The sequence below is a fragment of the Pleurodeles waltl genome, chromosome 2_2 (assembly GCF_031143425.1).
Source record: "Pleurodeles waltl isolate 20211129_DDA chromosome 2_2, aPleWal1.hap1.20221129, whole genome shotgun sequence".
Taxonomy (NCBI): Eukaryota; Metazoa; Chordata; class Amphibia; order Caudata; family Salamandridae; genus Pleurodeles; species Pleurodeles waltl.
Window position 1 is genome coordinate 293,892,368 of NC_090439.1, and position 21,749 is coordinate 293,914,116.

Consider the following 21,749-nt stretch of genomic DNA (forward strand, 5'->3'; position numbering starts at 1 on the left):
CAGAAAGTTTTGAATTGGAGTGAGACTAATTGTTTTGGAATTGAGCGGGCAGGTTCTTTTAGATTGGACTGGGGCAATTTTTTTAGAACTGTATGGGGATGATTGGAGTGGGGCAGATTGTTTTCGAATGGAGTGGGGAAAACTGTTTTGGATTAGAGTGGGGCAGATTTGAGTGGGCTGGGTTGGGAGGATTGGAGTGTGATGGGTTGGACTAGAGTGAGGTGGATTGGATTGGATTGGATTAGTCTGGGGTGGATTTGATTGATGTGGGTTAGACTGAATTGGATTGAGTGGGGTGAATTGGTGTGAGTTGGGTTGGACTGGCATAAATAGTGGGCTGGACTGGATTGGAGTTACTGCACAATTATGTGTTAAAAAATTATTTTGGAAATTACACATAGAAAAGAAACAATGTTGCACTGCAACATTTAGAACAAGATAATCATCATCTTGTCAGAACAGTTCCTTTGAGCAAAATAAAACATGAGTGCAAAGTGTGGAAAGAAGACTTGGCAAAATAAAAGAAACAAGTTAACTATAGAGAGTAAAACTTTGGACTTTTGTTTGTCCTGCTGTGCACGTTTTTTCCAGTCATATGCCTTCTATTTGCAGGGCCCTAGACGTTAAAAAGAAGTACCTCAATCATGTTGGGAGCAGTGGACAGGCACTGATTAAGTTTACTCAATCAGTGCTTGGTCCCAGCTCCACAGAAACAAACGGAAGTGATGCTAGGCCTGCAGTGACCAATTACGAGGTAGTAAAGATGAGTGCCATGCAAGTCAACAAATGGGAAGCAACAGGCGGGCTCTAAGCCCTCTGGTAAGATTACAATAGTACTGAAGAGACAGCACAAATGGTGTCTAGCGAAGATCTAAAAAGGGAACAAGATGTTTTAAAACATACCATTATATAAGCAGTTCAGTGTTTTCTAAATTCCTTCATTTATTCACCCCCTACACAAGAATTGCTTCCCTTACTCAGCTTGCTCCACTGTGGTGTTTTACTTCTGATCTTTCTATCATTCTCGGTTTGCATTGTTTATGCACCTAAACATCTTTAAACCCTCATGTGTTGGTTACATAGTCTGCAGCTACCTACAGAGTTCTTCAACCCTTTGGGGATATGTTTCCCCTTTTTAAATACACTCAACGACATAAACCGAAATTAAAATGTACTCTTGTAGGCATAAGCGTCTAAAAGTTTTTGGAAACTGCTGAACACTAACATGTTGTAGCTATAACACTGATCTTATCACTTTCCTGGCGTACAAATCTTGTATAGCAGTAACCAATTTTCACGCGCGTGTTAAGAATGCATCTGACTCTGCTAGATTCCAGTTTCATGTCCGTGAAAAGAAACAGCTAAAATAGGACACCACTGGAATGGTTTTGGGACACAGAGCACTACAAAGCTGAACCTGGATTAAGACATAAGGAACCAACAGCAAGGCTTGACATAACGCCGAATTTCATTGTAAAAAAAAATACAGCAGCCTGCTGCAAAAGTATCTTACCTTCTGTGAATTGGGTTTGATGCAGCGGACAAAGAACGGATTAGAAGAACTCAGTGTGCCCATTAAGGAATGCAGCGAGTCCTGCGATAAGGAACACCAGGAATTAGGGAGAAGGCCTTGTGCAAACATATTTACTTTGTGGCGAGCTTTTTCAATCACATACTTTGTAGCTTCCCCCAATGAGTCATTACTTTTTCGTGACAAATAATACTCCCTTAGCAATCTACTAATATACGAAAAAAGTCCAAAATTAGCAACAGGCGTGCAGCACTCTCATTCGACAAACCCATTGCATATTTTGCTAAAGGTTAATAGCATTCATTGAACAATGTCTGCCATTAATCGCCCTTGGTTTCCAGCGTTTTCATATTTGCAGCTAACTCCCAGTGGACCATCTAATGGCAGGGCCAGGAAGTCACAACCGTCACTGCTTGGGTGAAGGCTGAATGCATGTCTCTTCCCGTGTTCATTCAATGCGGACACTTCGAAGGTGAAACAGAGTGCATGTACAAACCTTAAACTGGAGGCTGACTGTAAGCTTCCGATGCTTGCTCCCGCCTTTAAGCGTGTCTTGGCTATTGCGGCTTGAAACATGCTCAAACAGGTCATAGATGAAATCAAGTCTGAAAACAAGCGGAAAACAAAAAGAATCAAAGTTGATATCATCTAACCACAACGAGCAGAAACACTTACGATGGCAAACAAACTGCAGTAATCAAGGACTTCTTCATGTCTTTTCGCTGAGCCAACACCTCCTCCTTTAATAAAAAGCTCTCCATCAATTCAAATGATTCGTATAGAACAGCCTCAGAAACAACATTTGTAAACTGCAGTTTCATGCTGACCTGTGCAGTAGCGCACTCTTTGACTGGCCCAGTTTAGGAACCTGAATTTCAAACCTATAATTTACAATTCCTTTTATATCCAATTTCCCTGTCTATAAATCTGATGTGTTTAGTATTAGACTAAGGGCCTGATTACAACTTTGGAGGAGGTGTTAATCCGTCTCAAATGTGACAGATATACCACCAGCCGTATTACGAGTTCCATAGGATATATTGGACTCGTAATACGGCTGGTGGTATATCCGTCACTTTACCGTCACTTTTGGGACGGAATAACACCTCCTCCAAAGTTATAATCAGGCCCTAAGTCTTTTCGACTTACCCACATATGTCCCTCCTTTTAATTTTAGGAGTTGTTCAGTGTGGACCTGACATAATAGGAGGTCTGGACATAGTGTACTGCTGCGGATGAACAGTATCAAATACAATATTTGAATACCAATGGCCTCGTTCCTATTTTCTTGGATTTTACTGTGGTAATACTGTACCCTGAAAATTCAGACACAGCAGGTGCAGTATTAACCATGTGCCATATTCACTCCAGATTCCAAGTTTTTCTCCTGTGGGCCAATCTTCAGAATCTAAATTGAGTGGACTCGATACCACAGATCTTGCCTTGTTTCATGCATTTTTTTCCATTCACATTCATAAGGTTTTCTGGCAAATGTGAGAGGGAGGCATTTCAGACGTGCACAAAATTCTACAAAACTCAGAATCCGATTTCTGGTACCAACGCTTGTTTGTGCCTGAATAAGGATTCTGTTAAGACTCAGAATGAAATCCCAAATTGGACGAGGCCCGCCTGTCCAGAGGAGTGAGTCTATGCCTAAATTCAGAGATAGTACGGCCTCACTTAAAGATACACATCACGTCATTCTTCCTAAAGCAGGGCTCGTTTGTGAGCTCAAAAGCACCCCTCTATTTCAATGGAGAGGTTACTCACACTATTTACAAGGCATCGTTTTAATAGTTGTCACCTACCAGACGGTACAAGCTGTCTGTTCGTGAAAAGACCTATTGTGAGTTTAAAATGGGCTTAGGGTCCACCTATTGCTTGCCACTGGTTGGCTTTACTGCCACTCTTATTTGCATGATTTGCTTCATTATTGTGTAAGATTTCTTTTCTCTTGTTATGTTTGTCCCTCGAAAGATTCATGGCATATTACTTGTGTTCTACACTTTGCAGCACTATTTTTGGTTAAGCACTTCATAAGAGGGCATGTGTTTTCCAGCTTTGTCCCATAAGTACTTTTCTTGCTCCTCCTTCACGAAACATGTTGCTCTCTTAATCATCACTGCCTGTGTGTTGGGCTTGCCCACGTATGCTTCTCCCCTGTTGCTTTCTCGTCTGTATGCTTATACCTAGGACCGGCTTTAGCGCTGGATGCACGGGTGTGACAATATTGTATGGCACCCCTTCTCCTTCATGACCTCCTACTCCACTTCTCTCACAACCACCCAGCAAAAGTGCCACTCATCTCTCCATAGCCCCTCTCTAACATACATTTAATTTGTTTAAAATCGCTGGTAAAGGCTGGCTTTACTAATCCACTCAGCTATCCACATAAAATACAGATTGGTTCTTTGCAGCAGGCATATTAACCCTCTGAGCTACTTTATGATGTGTCAAAACTGCTATTGGACAAAACTTCTATCTCTGTCTCTGGCAAGAACATTAATCACAAGAGGTATCTTGACATTTTCATTGCTGCCTGAAAGCTGGATGAACAAGGAACTCTGCAGCAGGTGCTTTTAAATCGTATGATATGGCTAACCCGAGTGCCCTCTTTTGAGGTCAGTCCCCCCCCCCTTTCTGGACACTACACCCTAAAGCAGGCCCTGCTCCTACCTTCCCCTGTGTTCCTCTATGCTCTATCTCAACCATATTGTGTACTTCTCACCCTCCTGTCCTTCATTTTGCTTCCTCCCTCTGTGCTGTTTTCCCCCACTCACACCCTCTGTGTTACTTTTCCACCTGCTTTGAATAAAACACACACACTTGCACTACTTTTTTTTATTTACCCATCTAAATCAGTAAAGAAAAAAGAAAAAAAGTATCTACATGATTCTGTAGGTGTGCAAATGCGTGGTGCATGAACCTACAAAATGATCAACCACAGCATCATAGCTCCTTTCTTGGTTTTAGGTCCTGCTTTAGCCATAATGCACAGGATTGGACATGCTCTACAGCATCACTAAAAACCAATGGTAAAGTCAATAGGTCCCAAAGGTGAGACCTGTTTTCTTTGCCAGTGCTTGGTTTCTTTGCTTTTGGACGCATCCTGCAATATGTTTAGATTTTTCAAAATCATCCGCTAGCTAGAAGCTAAAAAGCCATAAGTTTTATGAAAAATTCAGATGAGAAATTCATTCAATATTTCACAACTTTAAACCTTTTCTTTTTATTGACTAGGCTGGGTTGAAGATGGGTAGCGTTTTGCAAATAAATGTCTTTACACGTTTTGTCCTACTTGAACTTCCTTATTCATTTGAACAACAACAGAGTAATGTTTTCTAAAGGTGTGTACAGAAGACCAAGTTGCTGCCATGCAGATATCTCGTAATGGTTAATTTTGCAGGAATGTGATAGTTGCACCCTTCTTTTCAGTGGAGGGTGCTCTAGATGTCCTTGTTAATGTTTGTCCTGAACTGTTGTGGCACAATTTAATTAATTGTGCAATACATCTTTCTATTGTGGTCTTTGTATCTGGTTTTCCCCAGTAACCTTTTGAAAAGGAGAAAAACAATTGCTGAGTCCTTCTAATATCCTTTGTCTTTTCAATGTATACATAATGGCACATCTTGCATCTAATGTGTGCAATGTTCTTTCAGCAAGTCTTCAGGTTTTGGAAAAAACTTGGTATTTGAATTGACTGATTAATGCGAAACTGTGAAATCACCTTTGGTAATAAATTATGGATCTGTTCTCATGACAATTCTGTCTTTGTGAATTTGTAAATAAGGATTGTGCGTGCTTGAAGCTCACTGACTTTTTGAAAAGACGTAATAGCTACCAAAAAGGCAGTCTTTAGGGTTGGCGTCTGTAAAAAGGCTTTGGTAAGTGCTTCAGAGGGTTTCTTCATGAGCTGTGTAAGAACCAGGTTTAAGTTCCATATAGGAGTTGGTACTTTTTTTGAAGGTGCTATTCTCTTCGCCCCCTCTAAAAATCTTTTGACCACTGTATATGCCAGAATAGCTCCTAGATGTACCTTTAAAGATGTGTATGTTAGACCTTCTTTTAAAAGGTGTGTCAAATATTTTAACACTGTTTTTCACTTGTCATTTTCTTGCTTACTTATTTCTTATACACAGGGGTGAAGCGTCCCACTGCAGTACAAATCCACACGAAACAACAGCCGAGGCGCCAATTCACAGTGACATCCATGCGTTTAATGAACCTCAGAGCAGCGATCGTAACACGTTTCGGTGTGTAATGCCCTAGCTCACAGGCAAATACAAACAGGTGTGATCTTCAGCCAGTGCTTATCAATCATCCATGTAGCTTAAATAGCACCTTGAACGATACAGTACAATCATATAATTCATGCATGGATGTCACTGTGGATTGGTGCTGTTGTTTTGTGTAGATTTGTACTGCAGTGGGACACTTCACGCCTGTGATGAGGCCGCCCTTCATGGTCTGTAACCCCATAATGAAGCAATGTGGAAACAATATTGTTAAGGGAAGGGGGCCCGACCCATTCACCTTTTTTCCAAGAGATGGCATTTATCCAGAATTGTACTGTGATGAAGGTGAGCAAGGGAGGTATTTACCTCTCTTCTAGCTGTTCACTGGCTTCCAGCAGTTACCATTATCAGAGTGAGCAGCAGTTCACATACAAATATAGGAATAAGGACATTGATTTATCCATAATGCACATTGAAAAAATTAATAATAAGATTGTACTGTATTATTCAAGACACCATTTAAGCTACATGGAGATTAAACACTGCAGTAGAGATGAAACACTTAAATAGTGTATTATGGGACTTGTATTTTCACTGAAAAAAACAAAGGTTACAGGGATGTTATAGTTAGGAAATAGAATTAAAAAAAATCTTATAAATTCACTCACAAAAACAAAGGTTACAGAGAAGTTATATTGAGGTTGACATTATACACAAGAAAACCACAGAAATTCTGCAGTGATAGTTATACCTATGTTGAGAAATTATACCTTGTGGCCTAAAGTTACTTTACGGCATGAGTTATAGTTTCCTAAAACGGCCAGGAGAGGCGGACCATGTGGCCCCCTCCACTTTTTTGTTTTGGCTGTGCTCCAGTGGGTGGCGGTCCCTAGGGGCAAAAGCCCAAGAGTGACACATCTGTCACTACTGTCAGATCTACTTGAGAAAGGGAGAGGGATCTGTCTCTGATCCAACTGATGTTCGTTGCCCACCACTGAAGATCTTGTGCAGTTCCCTCCGAGATCTGGACCATGTCGGAGAGATTCCCCTGATGCTGCACCCACTGGAACTTCAGGTCCCACTGCAGAGCCCGCATACGCCATCTGGCATGAGCCACCAGTAGGATGTAGGAGGCCATGAGGCCCAGCAGCCTCAGAGCCATTCTCACCAAAACCCAGGATAGAGGCTGAAACATTAGTATCATAGACTGAATATCCTGAACTCGCCGCTCAGGAGGATAATCCCAAAACTGCACTGTGTCTAAAACAGCTCAGACGAAAGGGAGAGTCTGAGAGGGAGCAGGTGTAATTTAATTTCAGCACATTTGTAGTGAACCCCAATGAAAGGAGGAGGTCCCTCATAGTGTGGAAGTGGGAGACGACAGCCTGGGGCGAGCCCGCCTCCAGCAGCCAGTCATCAAGATAGGGGAAGACTGAAACCCCTAATATGCTCAGATAAGCTGCGACCACCACCATCACCTTGGTGAACACCTGAGGGGTGCTGGTAAGGCCAAAGGGGAGCTTGATTAACTGAAAGTGCCTGAAGCCTACTGTGAACTGCAAGTAACATCTTTGGGCAGACATGGTGAAGATGTGGAAGTAAGCTTCCTGCAAGTCCAACTCAACAATTCAGTCTCCTGCTTCTAGGCAGAAAGAATCTGAGCCATAGTGAGCATTTTAAACTTATCCTGCTTGGGGAAGAGATTGAGGTCTAGGATAGGGCAGAAGCCCTTGTCCTTTCTGGGCACCAGAAAGTAGCAAGAATAGCAGCCAGGACCTACTTGTGGCACAGGAACCCCTCTCTTTGGGCCATAACTTCCTCTCAGAGAAGTGCCAAGTGATCCTCCGTCATCCAATTGTAGGATGATGACATGATGAAGAGGTAGTCTCAAAGGGGAGGGAGTATCCCCTTCAGACTTATTGCAAAACCCACCTGTCTGATATCATAGATTGTCAGCGGAGCAGGCGAATGAAGATCCTGCCTTCGACAGGTCCCTGGTAGGGAAGAGTCAGACTAGAAAGGGTTGGAGGTAAATGTAGCAGGGGGAGCAGTGGACTGGCCAGACCACTGGCTCCCTGATCCACGAGGTCAGTAGATCCCACATCCCCGGCCACGCAGAAGTTGAGCAGCATATGCGGCACAGTGGCTGAACAGGAACAGACACAGTTGGGTGCCCCTTCTGTAGCCACAAAAGGGGTGAAAAGCAGACTGAGGGGGGCAAGGGGCCACAGCGAGGCCCAGGGACCTGGCCGTAGCACAAGAATCCTTGAAGTTCTTGAGAGTCGAGTCTGCTTCTTCTCCAAAGAGAGAGGTGCCATCAAAAGGCATGCCCACAAATTTGGCTTGGACATCCTCTGAAAAGCCAGACATCCTCAACCAGGTGTCTGGCCTCAGGGACACTGTTGATTAAAGGGCTGAACCCAGTGAGTTGGTTGTGTCCAGTTCACATCGGATCATGAATTTTGCTGAGTCTCTCCCATCAGCAACTGTTAGAAAAGTACAGCCCAGGCCTCCTCCAGGACCTGTGGCAGCTCTTGTCCAACTGTATCCCCCAGTGTGGGGAAGTAACATCCCAAAAAAGCATGTAGTGTTCATAGACCGCAATGCCAGACTGGCAGAAGAAAACTTCTCCCTAAGTGTGTTCAGCCTCTTGGATTTCCTATACAGGGGTGCGGAAGGCAATGTGCCATGGGAGGTGGAGGCTTGGATAACTAAGCTCTCAGGGGTGGGGTGTTGCGTAAGAAAACTTGGGTTTGCACAGGGCATGTCAATGGCAGCAGGCAATTCTCCTGTTCACAGTAGCCCTTTTGCAGGTTTGGACCAGGTACCCAGTTGGACATCTGTAAGGGCATCATCAAAGGGGAGCAGGGGTTTGAAGGACGAAGCTTCAGGTGGAAAGACCTCTGTCAGAAGGTTAGTCCTGATTGCCACCAAAGGCAACTCAAGGTCCAGGACCTCAGCTGCTCTTCGCACCACTGCACCTATATGACATTCCCTCCTCTGCTGCCACGTTAGGGGGAGAAAGCATGATAATATCTGGGGAGGTATCTGGTCCACTGGGTTCACCCAAGTCTGTATGCCAGTCCATAGGGTCTTGGAGCTGGTATTCTAAAGGGTCCAGCGGCCCCTCCCATTCCTCACCATAACATAGCACAAAAGAAAGGGGCTCAGGATTTGCCATAGGAGGCAAAGTCACTGCTGGCATCAAAGTCAGCATCGCACAACATCCATCAGCTCCATGCTGAAGTCAGAAATGAGAATGGGGAAAGTAAAAAAATGGCAGGTCAAAAATTGACTGAGGGGTAACTCTCGTTGATCAGCGCTGGCTGGTGTGGAAAGAAAAAAAATTGACATCAGTGTGCTGGGGTGGTGCCTATATAGGACCCGCGACATCATATCTGATGTCAACAACACAGGCGCAGACCTGATCAATGCCACCTAATGGCACGCAGGGGTACTGCTCGAGAAAAATCTCCGGATCCAGACTGATGCCTGGGAGAAACTAAGGTAAGAAATCTGCAACTAGCTGTCTCTATCAGATGGAAGCAACACGGAACCTCGTATAAAGGCACAACTGCCGAGGCCCAGTGGGGTGGTCCGATTGAGGCACTTTTTTTTTTGCTTCCCTTTCACTGTTGCTACCTCCTGCCCTTCCCTGTCATTGCTTGCCTGCCTGTCTTCTCCCTCCCACTTCACTGCTTGACCTGTGCCCCAACCACCATCTCTCTCGTCGCTGCTGCTTGCCCCATCCCTCTCCCCGAATATATTCACACACACACACACACACACATACTGTATATATATATATATATATATCATCACACAAAAAAGGCACTGCACTCCTGGGGGGTCTGAAAATCTGTCTGAATTAATGAAGCTGTCATGGAGCCCCCAGGAGTGCAGTGCCTTTTTTGTGTGATGATTAATAAGGGTTATGGTCTAAAACCCTCCACGTGCACCAGCAGTTCAGTGCCTCACTATTGTAGAAAATTTGGGTTGGATTTACATTAACAGCAATGGCACCCGGCATCCGCGTACAATTTGGAACAGACTTTGAGTGGGCGAGGAGATACTGATCTCCGGCATGTGCACGAAGCACTGGAAGACGTATTTATCATAAGGAACTTTCAACAACGCTTAACGTAACTCTGAGCAACAGTCTAATCGAGGAACAACGATGAGGGTGTCTTTAAATTGATATGGATGCCGATGCGGCCCTGCTGCTGAGGAACGCCTCAGTTGCTTGGGGTCTGGGTGCTGTGACAAGGATTTCAAATATAAGACAGTTTGCCACAGAGAGAAAGAACTGGTAAAAAGGAAATTACGGAAAAACCTGTTTGAAAAAATATGCTGAATATAATTGATGCACGTATTCCTTTTAACATGATGAACGAATAATATTGGATTGAACTATCAATGACTATAATCAAATTATTGAATTAAGGAATCATGTTAACAGCAATCACGTTTGAATATCTTACAGGTGAGAGACATGTGACTTTTAATCCCAGAATGCAATATAAATAGTGTGATGGCAGGAAGGAACAGACGATACCACTTGAGAAAGACATGGTTGTCGAAACGCGTCGTGGGGTATGAAAATCTGTCCGAATAAATGAAGCTGTCATGGAGCCCCCAGGAGTGCAGTGACTTTTTTGTGTGATGATTAATAAGGGTTATGGTCTAAAACCCTCCACGTGCACCAGCAGTCATATCATCATTCTCACATTTCGCATTCCTTCTGAATTATTTTTTTGATTTGCAGTTTTATATAGGGCAAACTCAATCTGAAGGTATTGGAGGGCTCTACATGAGCACCATTCACATTAAATAAGGAAACATTCATTTTTCTAGGCAAAGGGAGAATAAGTGATTTGCCTGCAATTACAGGATGTTGAGCGGACGCTGAGACTTGAACCTGGTTCCCAAGCTCCAAAGTCAGCAGTTCTGACCAATACACCTCTCCCCTAAGCATTGCTTCAGAACATCGCCGTTTCTAGCTTTGCTGAAAGTACAAGCAAAACAATGGTAACTATTATGTTATTTTACACTGTTAACACCTCTAAAATACAGAGCTCATATTTCTCCGTACAACCTCCCCTGTTATCTTTTTGATAATTGACAACAAACCTTTAGAATGCATGCTTAGCTAAAAATTACAGTAAATTTAGGAGCCAAATTACTTTTTAAACTTTACTGTTAGCCATGCTACACAGCCACGCTGTTGTATTATTCAGAATCTTTTTATTGAAATTTTGTTTTAACAGCACAACAACAGTTCAAGCATACATCAAATAGACTGTATGATAGGGAATATTAAGTTTGTTGTGGTCTTCTCCCAGGAGGTGTGGAGATTTGATGGGCACATCAAAGTGGGAGAGTGCAAAGCCTTGATTCAGTTATTCCCACACGTCATACTTGGTTGGCCGGAGTGACAATAACATAAAAAAAAGAAAAAACAGAATGTGCCTTATCAAGGTCGCTAATACTAAGCATATCCATTTGTATATGTCAGAGAGAGTGGGCATCACAAGTTGTAGTTAGGGGGAGAGCAGTGGAGCGGCTCAAGAAGCGTAGGGTGGGGTGAGTGATTTGAGCGCAGGGCTCCTCGATGATAGATCAGTCAAAGAGCTGTAGGGCTTACAGACGTGGTGGGTTGAAACATATGTTTCAGAGGCAGGTAAAATTTGAGTTAGTGGTTGCTATATAGTTCAGAATTTGCTTTCCGGGTATAGGAGATGGAGGGAGAGGAGTTCCATAGCCATGATATGCCATAGGCGAGTGAACCTCTGGGCAACGGATGGAGGTGATTGTGTTTTCCATGAGAGAGCTATCACACTGCTGTGTAACTTGGCTAAAAGAAATTGGTAAAACCAACAACTTTTGTATATGCGAGACCTATAGGCTTTGCCAAAACCTATTCCCTCTTCTTCTGTCATCCGATAAGTTTGTTGAACATCACAGGTAAAACAAATTATCTTATTTTGTTTTCTGTTCCATAAACTCAGCATGACTACTCAAATCAGTGATGTCAATAAATTACTTCTCTCAGCTTAGTCAAACCTCAAGGCTTCTCTAACACACAGAAAGCATTAAAAGCATTACGGAGGCACACTATCTGATCAACCCCAATTTGAACTATTCCACTTATGGATGGTCTGCTAGACTACTAATTTGAGAGGCTTCAAGAAGTCGGAAATGCAACAAGGCCTTTCAACTAGGGCCTAAGAATTAGGCATTTTTCACCAAGTCCATAATGGAAGTGACCTGCAGTCTAGCGAGAACCGGGGATGAAATTAACAGTTTCAGTCCTTCATCCACATGCTTGTGTCGATTGCCCCCACTTAGCTGCACAAAAACACGATGTTTACTCACCTAAGTGTCGTCAACTCTGCCTCCACAAGCTAACCATATCGTGTAGAAAGCCCTAAGCGTCCAAGCTAACAAAAGAACTGTGTGGCTAGATGTAGGAAGTTGGCTCTGTTTGTGCTATTTCAAAGTAAGGAATAGCATGCACAGAGTCCAAGGGTTCCCCTTAGAGGTAAAATAGTGGTAAAAAATAGATAATACTAATGCTCTATTTTGTGGTAGTGTGGTCGAGCAGTAGGCTTATCCAAGGAGTAGTGTTAAGCATTTGTTGTACATACACATAGACAATAAATGAGGTACACACACTCAGAGACAAATCCAGCCAATAGGTTTTGTTATAGAAAAATATCTTTTCTTAGTTTATTTTAAGAACCACAGGTTCAAATTTAACATGTAATATCTTGTTTGAAAGGTATTGCAGGTAAGTACATTAGGAACTTTGAATCATTTCAATTGCATGTATACTTTTCAAGTTATTCACAAATAGCTATTTTAAAAGTGGACACTTAGTGCAATTTTCACAGTTCCTGGGGGAGGTAAGTTTTTGTTAGTTTTACCAGGTAAGTAAGACACTTACAGGGTTCAGTTCTTGGTCCAAGGTAGCCCACCGTTGGGGGTTCAGAGCAACCCCAAAGTTACCACACCAGCAGCTCAGGGCCGGTCAGGTGCAGAGTTCAAAGTGGTGCCCAAAACGCATAGGCTTCAATGGAGAGAAGGGGGTGCCCCGGGTCCAGTCTGCCAGCAGGTAAGTACCCGCGTCTTCGGAGGGCAGACCAGGGGGGTTTCGTAGGGCACCGGGGGGGACACAAGCCCACACAGAAATTTCACCCTCAGCGGCGCGGGGGCGGCCGGGTGCAGTGTTAGAACAAGCGTCGGGTTCGCAATGGAAGTCAATGAGAGATCAAGGGATCTCTTCAGCGCTGCAGGCAGGCAAGGGGGGGCTTCCTCGGGGAAACCTCCACTTGGGCAAGGGAGAGGGACTCCTGGGGGTCACTTCTGCAGTGAAAGTCCGGTCCTTCAGGTCCTGGGGGCTGCGGGTGCAGGGTCTTTTCCAGGCGTCGGGACTTAGGTTTCAGAGAGTCGCGGTCAGGGGAAGCCTCGGGATTCCCTCTGCAGGCGGCGCTGTGGGGGATCAGGGGGGACAGGTTTTGGTACTCACAGTCGTAGAGTAGTCCGGGGGTCCTCCCTGAGGTGTTGGTTCTCCACCAGCCGAGTCGGGGTCGCCGGGTGCAGTGTTGCAAGTCTCACGCTTCTTGCGGGGAGATTGCAGGGTTCTTTAAAGCTGCTCCTTTGGATAAAGTTGCAGTCTTTTTGGAGCAGGTCCGCTGTCCTCGGGAGTTTCTTGTCGTCGTCGAAGCAGGGCAGTCCTCAGAGGATTCAGAGGTCGCTGGTCCCTTTGGAAGGCGTCGCTGGAGCAGAGTTCTTTGGAAGGCAGGAGACAGGCCGGTGAGTTTCTGGAGCCAAGGCAGTTGTTGTCTTCTGGTCTTCCTCTGCAGGGGTATTCAGCTAGGCAGTCCTTCTTCTTGTTGTTGCAGGAATCTGAATCTTTAGGTTCAGGGAAGCCCTTAAATACTAAATTTAAGGGCGTGTTTAGGTCTGGGGGGTTAGTAGCCAATGGCTACAAGCCCTGAGGGTGGGTACACCCTCTTTGTGCCTCCTTCCAAGGGGAGGGGGTCACATTCCTATCCCTATTGGGGGAATCCTCCTTCTACAAGATGGAGGATTTCTAAAAGTCAGAGTCACCTAAGCTCAGGACACCTTAGGGGCTGTCCTGACTGGCCAGTGACTCCTCCTTGTTTTTCTCATTATCTCTCCTGGACTTGCCGCCAAAAGTGGGGGCTGGGTCCAGGAGGCGGGCATCTCCACTAGCTGGAGTGCCCTGGGGCATTGTAACACGAAGCTTGAGCCTTTGAAGCTCACTGCTAGGTGTTACAGTTCCTGCAGGGGGGAGGTGTGAAGCACCTCCACCCAGAGCAGGCTTTGTTTCTGTCCTCAGAGAGCACAAAGGCTCTCACCGCATGAGGTCAGACACTCGTCTCTCAGCAGCAGGCTGGCACAGACCAGTCAGTCCTGCACTGAACAATTGGGTAAAATACAGGGGGTATCTCTAAGATGCCCTCTGTGTGCATTTTTTAATAAATCCAACACTGGCATCAGTGTGGGTTTATTATTCTGAGAAGTTTGATACTAAACTTCCCAGTATTCAGTGTAGCCATTATGGAGCTGTGGAGTTCGTTTTTGACAGACTCCCAGCCCATATACTCTTATGGCTACCCTGCACTTACAATGTCTAAGGTTTTGCTTAGACACTGGAGGGGCATAGTGCTCATGCACATATGCCCTCACATGTGGTATAGTGCACCCTGCCTTAGGGCTGTAAGGCCTACTAGAGGGGTGACTTACCTATGCCACAGGCAGTGGGAGGTTGGCATGGCACCCTGAGGGGAGTGCCATGTCGACTTAGTCATTTTCTCCCCATCAGCACACACAAGCTGGCAAGCAGTGTGTCTGTGCTGAGTGAGGGGTCCCTAGGGTGGCATAAGACATGCTGCAGCCCTTAGAGACCTTCCCTGGCATCAGGGCCCTTGGTACCAGGGGTACCAGTTACAAGGGACTTACCTAGGTGCCAGGGTTGTGCCAATTGTGGAAACAATGGTACATTTTAGGTGAAAGAACACTGGTGCTGGGGCCTGGTTAGCAGGGTCCCAGCACACTTCTCACTCAAGTCAGCATCAGTATCAGGCAAAAAGTGGGGGGTAACTGCAACAGGGAGCCATTTCTTTACACAAGCCCCCCCCAGCCCACAGGCCAGGAGACTCAGCCAAAGCTGGGAGAGTCTTCCTAATCTGTCAGGCGAGGAAGAGTAGAGGAAATAGGCTGGTTTGTTGCAGGGCCTACTCTGCCTTACATCCTCCTGTTCAGGTCATTCCCTCTGGGGAACTGACCCACTTCCACAGTGATAGGACCTAGTCTGAATTGCCTCTTGTCTGTGCTTTTAATGTCTTCACCCATTCTCTCTATTTTGGGGTTAGAGGTATCCACCTCTGCTAATCTTATCTTAGCCAGGGTCACCCCTAGCTTACCCAAAGAGGTTACCCAGAGCTGGAGTAACCCCACCATGACCAACAGGGTCAGGGGGCCTAACTTGCTATTTGGCATGGGGTCAGACCACCATGCCAAGGATAGTGCAGCCATAAAGGCTAACACCCAGCAGAGGCCACTGACAGCTGTCAGTGCCCAGAACCACACCTTTAGCTCTTCACCTACAAGGGAAGGGGCTAAGTTACAGGCTTCTTTGGGTTCAGGGTGCCTGTCTGCTGTATTAGAGTGGGGGGTTACCACATCTGGTAGTAAATACCCTTCTTCCACTCTTTCTTCTGTTAGCTGAGGAGCCACACACTCAGGCTTAACAGTTGCCTGACTAGCCAGGACTTCTTGTGAGTCAGTTTGGACTGTACCAGTGCCACTTTTGGAGTTCTCCCCTACTGGAGCAGAATCTCCTTGGCTTGCTGGAACCTTGGCTAAAGGTTGCCCACCTTTCCTAGTCTGTTTTCTTTTCTTTTTCTTCTGGGGCCTTGTAAAGAAATGGCTCCCTGTTGCAGTTACCCCCCACTTTTTGCCTGATACTGATGCTGACTTGACTGAGAAGTGTGCTGGGACCCTGCTAACCAGGCCCCAGCACCAGTGTTCTTTCACCTAAAATGTACCATTGTTTCCACAATTGGCACACCCTGGCATCCAGATAAGTCCCTTGTAACTGGTACCTCTGGTACCAAGGGCCCTGATGCCAGGGAAGGTCTCTAAGGGCTGCAGCATGTATTATGCCACCCTAGAGACCCCTCACCCAGCACAGACACACTGCTTACCAGCTTGTGTGTGCTAGTGAGAACAAAATGAGTAAGTCGACATGGCACTCCCCTCAGGGTGCCATGCCAGCCTCTCACTGCCTATGCAGTATAGGTAAGACACCCCTCTAGCAGGCCTTACAGCCCTAAGGCAGGGTGCACTATACCATAGGTGAGGGTACCAGTGCATGAGCACTGTGCCCCTACAGTGTCTAAGCAAAACCTTAGACATTGTAAGTGCAGGGTAGCCATAAGAGTATATGGTCTGGGAGTCTGTTTTACACGAACTCCACAGCACCATAATGGCTACACTGAAAATTGGGAAGTTTGGTATCAAACTTCTCAGCACAATAAATGCACACTGATGCCAGTGTACATTTTATTGTAAAATACACCGCAGAGGGCACCTTAGAGGTGCCCCCTGAAACTTAACCAACTATCTGTGTAGGCTGACTGGTTCCAGCAGCCTGCCACACTAGAGACATGTTGCTGGCCCCATGGGGAGAGTGCCTTTGTCACTCTGAGGCCAGTAACAAAGCCTGCACTGGGTGGAGATGCTAACACCTCCCCCAGGCAGGAGCTGTAACACCTGCCGGTGAGCCTCAAAGGCTCACCCCTTTGTCACAGCACCGCAGGACACTCCAGCTAGTGAAGTTGCCCGCCCCGGCCCCCACTTTTGGCGGCAAGGCCGGAGAAAATAATGAGAATAACAAGGAGGAGTCACCGGCCAGTCAGGACAGCCCCTAAGGTGTCCTGAGCTGAGGTGACTCTAACTTTTAGAAATCCTCCATCTTGCAGATGGAGGATTCCCCCAATAGGATTAGGGATGTGACCCCCTCCCCTTGGGAGGAGGCACAAAGAGGGTGTACTCACCCTCAGGGCTAGTAGCCATTGGCTACTAACCCCCCAGACCTAAACACGCCCTTAAATTTAGTATTTAAGGGCTTCCCTGAACCTAAGATTTTAGATTCCTCCAACAACAAGAAGAAGGACTGCCTAGCTGAAAACCCCTGCAGAGGAAGACCAGAAGACAACAACTGCCTTGGCTCCATAAACTCACCGGCCTGTCTCCTGCCTTCCAAAGAACTCTGCTCCAGCGACGCCTTCCAAAGGGACCAGCGACCTCTGAATCCTCTGAGGACTGCCCTGCTTCGACGACGACAAGAAACTCCCGAGGACAGCGGACCTGCTCCAAAAAGACTGCAACTTTGTTTCAAGAAGCAGCTTTAAAGAACCCTGCAACTCCCCGCCAGAAGCGTGAGACTTGCAACACTGCACCCGGCGACCCCGACTCGGCTGGTGGAGAACCAACACCTCAGGGAGGACCCCCGGACTACTCTACGACTGTGAGTACCAAAACCTGTCCCCCCTGAGCCCCCACAGCGCCGCCTGCAGAGGGAATCCCGAGGCTTCCCCTGACCGCGACTCTTTGAAACCTAAGTCCCGACGCCTGGAAAAGACCCTGCACCCGCAGCCCCCAGGACCTGAAGGACCGGACTTTCACTGCAGAAGTGACCCCCAGGAGTCCCTCTCCCTTGCCCAAGTGGAGGTTTCCCCGAGGAAGCCCCCCCTTGCCTGCCTGCAGCGCTGAAGAGATCCCTTGATCTCTCATTGACTTACATTGCGAACCCGACGCTTGTTCTAACACTGCACCCGGCCGCCCCCGCGCCGCTGAGGGTGAAATTTCTGTGTGGGCTTGTGTCCCCCCCGGTGCCCTACAAAACCCCCCTGGTCTGCCCTCCGAAGACGCGGGTACTAACCTGCAAGCAGACCGGAACCGGGGCACCCCCTTCTCTCCATTCTAGCCTATGCGTTTTGGGCACCACTTTGAACTCTGCACCTGACCGGCCCTGAGCTGCTGGTGTGGTAACTTTGGGGTTGCTCTGAACCCCCAACGGTGGGCTACCTTGGACCAAGAACTGAACCTTGTAAGTGTCTTACTTACCTGGTAAAACTAACAAAAACTTACCTCCCCCAGGAACTGTGAAAATTGCACTAAGTGTCCACTTTTAAAATAGCTATTTGTGAATAACTTGAAAAGTATACATGGAATTGAAATGATTCAAAGTTCCTAATGTACTTACCTGCAATACCTTTCAAACAAGATATTACATGTTAAATTTGAACCTGTGGTTCTTAAAATAAACTAAGAAAATATATTTTTCTATAACAAAACCTATTGGCTGGATTTGTCTCTGAGTGTGTGTACCTCATTTATTGTCTATGTGTATGTACAACAAATGCTTAACACTACTCCTTAGATAAGCCTACTGCTCGACCACACTACCACAAAATAGAGCATTAGTATTATCTATTTTTTACCACTATTTTACCTCTAAGGGGAACCCTTGGACTCTGTGCATGCTATTCCTTACTTTGAAATAGCACATACAGAGCCAACTTCCTACATTGGTGGATCAGCGGTGGGGTACAAGACTTTGCATTTGCTGGACTACTCAGCCAATACCTGATCACACGACAAATTCCAAAATTGTCATTAGAAATTGATTTTTGCAATTTGAAAAGTTTTCTAAATTCTTTAAAGACCTGCTAGGGCCTTGTGTTAGATCCTGTTTAGCATTTCTTTTAGAGTTTAAAAGTTTGTAAAAGTTTGAATTAGATTCTAGAACCAGTTTTAGTTTCTTAAAAAGTATTCCAACTTTTAGAAGCATAATGTCTAGTACAGATGTGAATGTGGTGGAACTCGACACCACACCTTACCTCCATCTTAAGATGAGGGAGCTAAGGTCACTCTGTAAAATAAAGAAAATAACAATGGGCCCCAGACCTTCCAAACTACAGCTCCAGGAGCTGTTGGCAGAGTTTGCAAAGGCCAATCCCTCTGTGGATGGCAACACAGATGAAGATGATAGTGACTTGGAGGGTGATTCCCCCCCACCAGTCCTATCTAGGGAGAACAGGGCTTCTCAAGCCCTGACTCCAAAAATAATAGTCAGAGATGCTGGTTCCCTCACAGGAGAGACCAACACCTCTGAAATCACTGAGGATAACTCCAGTGAAGAGGACATCCAGTTAGCCAGGATGGCCAAAAGATTGGCTTTGGAAAGACAGATCCTAGCCATAGAAAGGGAAAGACAAGAGATGGGCCTAGGACCCATCAATGGTGGCAGCAACATAAATAGGGTCAGAGATTCTCCTGACATGTTGAAAATCCCCAAAGGGATTGTAACTAAATATGAAGATGGTGATGACATCACCAAATGGTTCACAGCTTTTGAGAGGGCTTGTGAAACCAGAAAAGTGAACAAATCTCACTGGGGTGCTCTCCTTTGGGAAATGTTCACAGGAAAGTGTAGGAATAGACTCCTCACACTCTCTAAAAAAGATGCAGAATCTTATGACCTCATGAAGGGTACCCTGATTGAGGGCTTTGGATTCTCCACTGAGGAGTATAGAATTAGATTCAGGGGGGCTCAAAAATCCTCGAGCCAGACCTGGGTTGATTATGTTGACTACTCAGTGAAAACACTGGATGGTTGGGTAACTGGAAATGAAGTGTATGACTATGTTGGGCTTTATAATTTGTTTATGAAAGAACATATTTTAAGTAACTGCTTCAATGAAAAGTTGCATCAGTATCTGGTAGACCTAGGTCCAATTTCTCCCCAAGAATTGGGAAAGAAGGCAGACCACTGGGTCAAGACTAGGGTAACCAAAACTTCCACTGGGGGTGACCAAAAGAAAGGGGTTACAAAGCCTCCCCAGGAGAAAGTGGGTGACACTAGAAACAAAGAAAAAGAGTCCCCTGTAGGCCCCCAAAAACCAGACCAGGTGGGTGGGCCCAGAGACACAACCCAAAACAAAGGTGGGTACCAGGGTAAGAGCTGGGATGCCACTAAGGCATGGTGCCATAATTGTAAACAGACAGGGCACCACACCAAGGACACTTCTTGTCCCAAAAACAAACCCCCTAGCAAAATCCCAGGGGTGACCAGTGTAGCCATTGGGGATGACTCCTCAGATGAGGAGGTCTTCATAGCCTTCAACTGGAAAAAGGGCCCAACAGGTGAGTTGGAGATTCCAGAGGGAAGTAGACACTTCCACCACCTACTGGTGAATGGAATCCCAGCCACTGCCCTGAGAGACACTTGTGCCAGTCACACTATTGTGCATGACAGGCTGGTGTTCTCAAACCAGTACATCCCAGGTGAGATGGCCAGAGTAAGAGTTAGCCCAGACAGGGTCACTGATAGGCCTGTGGCTTTTGTGCCCATAGAAGTGGGTGGGACTTTTAGCTGGAGAAGGGTGGTAGTCAGTACAGACCTCCCCCTTGATTGTCTCCTTGGAAATGACTACCCAGAGGTTAGTCAGAGCCCAAGAGAGGAACTGGTCCAGTGCCAGTCCTCTCCCAAGGATTCTGGAGTGCCTGCCTCTGCAGTAAATGCAAGTAGGCCCCAGGAGAAAAAGAAAAGGAAACAGAGTAGGAAAGGTGGACAACCTTTAGCCAAGGTTCCAGCAAGCCAAGGAGATTCTGCTCCAGTAGGGGAGAACTCCAAAAGTGGCTCTGATAAAGTCCAACCTGACCCACAAGAAGTCCTGGCTAGTCAGGCAACTGTTAAGCCTGAGTGGGTGGCTCCTCAGCTAACAGAAGAAAGAGTGGAAGAAGGGTGTTTACTACAAGATGTGGTAACCCCCCACTCTAATACAGCAGACAGGCACCCTGAACCCAAAGAAGCCTGTAACTTAGCCCCTTCCCTTGTAGGTGAAGAGCTAAAGGTGTGGTTCTGGGCACTGATAGCTGTCAGTGGCCTCTGCTGGGTGTTAGCCTTTATGGCTGCACTATCCTTGGCATGGTGGTCTGACCCCATGCCAAATAGCAAGTTAGGCCCCCTGACCCTGTTGGTCATGGTGGGGTTACTCCAGCTCTGGGTAACCTCTTTGGGTAAGCTAGGGGTGACCCTGGCTAAGATAAGATTAGCAGAGGTGGATACCTCTAACCCCAAAATAGAGAGAATGGGTGAAGACATAAAAAGCACAGACAAGAGGCAGTTCAGACTAGGTCCTATCACTGTGGAAGTGGGTCAGTTCCCCAGAGGGAATGACCTGAACAGGAGGATGTAAGACAGAGTAGGCCCTGCAACAAACCAGCCTATTTCCTCTACTCTTCCTCGCCTGACAGACTAGGAAGACTCTCCCAGCTCTGGCTGAGTCTCCTGGCCTGTGGGCTGGGGGGGGCTTGTGTAAAGAAATGGCTCCCTGTTGCAGTTACCCCCCACTTTTTGCCTGATACTGATGCTGACTTGACTGAGAAGTGTGCTGGGACCCTGCTAACCAGGCCCCAGCACCAGTGTTCTTTCACCTAAAATGTACCATTGTTTCCACAATTGGCACACCCTGGCATCCAGATAAGTCCCTTGTAACTGGTACCTCTGGTACTAAGGGCCCTGATGCCAGGGAAGGTCTCTAAGGGCTGCAGCATGTATTATGCCACCCTAGAGACCCCTCACCCAGCACAGACACACTGCTTACCAGCTTGTGTGCTAGTGAGAACAAAATGAGTAAGTCGACAAGGCACTCCCCTCAGGGTGCCATGCCAGCCTCTCACTGCCTATGCAGTATGGGTAAGACACCCCTCTAGCAGGCCTTACAGCCCTAAGGCAGGGTGCACTATACCATAGGTGAGGGTACCAGTGCATGAGCACTGTGCCCCTACAGTGTCTAAGCAAAACCTTAGACATTGTAAGTGCAGGGTAGCCATAAGAGTATATGGTCTGGGAGTCTGTTTTACACAAACTCCACAGCACCATA

The 21,749-nt window shown here is 46.3% G+C and overlaps 1 protein-coding gene across 1 annotated transcript in view; it reads right to left on the minus strand.

Moving 5' to 3' along the window:
* MYO10 (myosin X) overlaps positions 1-21,749 on the minus strand; it is a 754,439-nt gene that overhangs the window by 404,516 nt on the left and 328,174 nt on the right. Inside the window, exons 18-19 of the mRNA XM_069219725.1 lie at positions 2,028-2,136; positions 1,514-1,594 (exon numbers count right to left, since the gene is read on the minus strand). Of these exons, the coding sequence (XP_069075826.1) occupies positions 1,514-1,594; positions 2,028-2,136 (190 nt within the window). The remainder of the gene's footprint in view (positions 1-1,513; positions 1,595-2,027; positions 2,137-21,749) is intronic.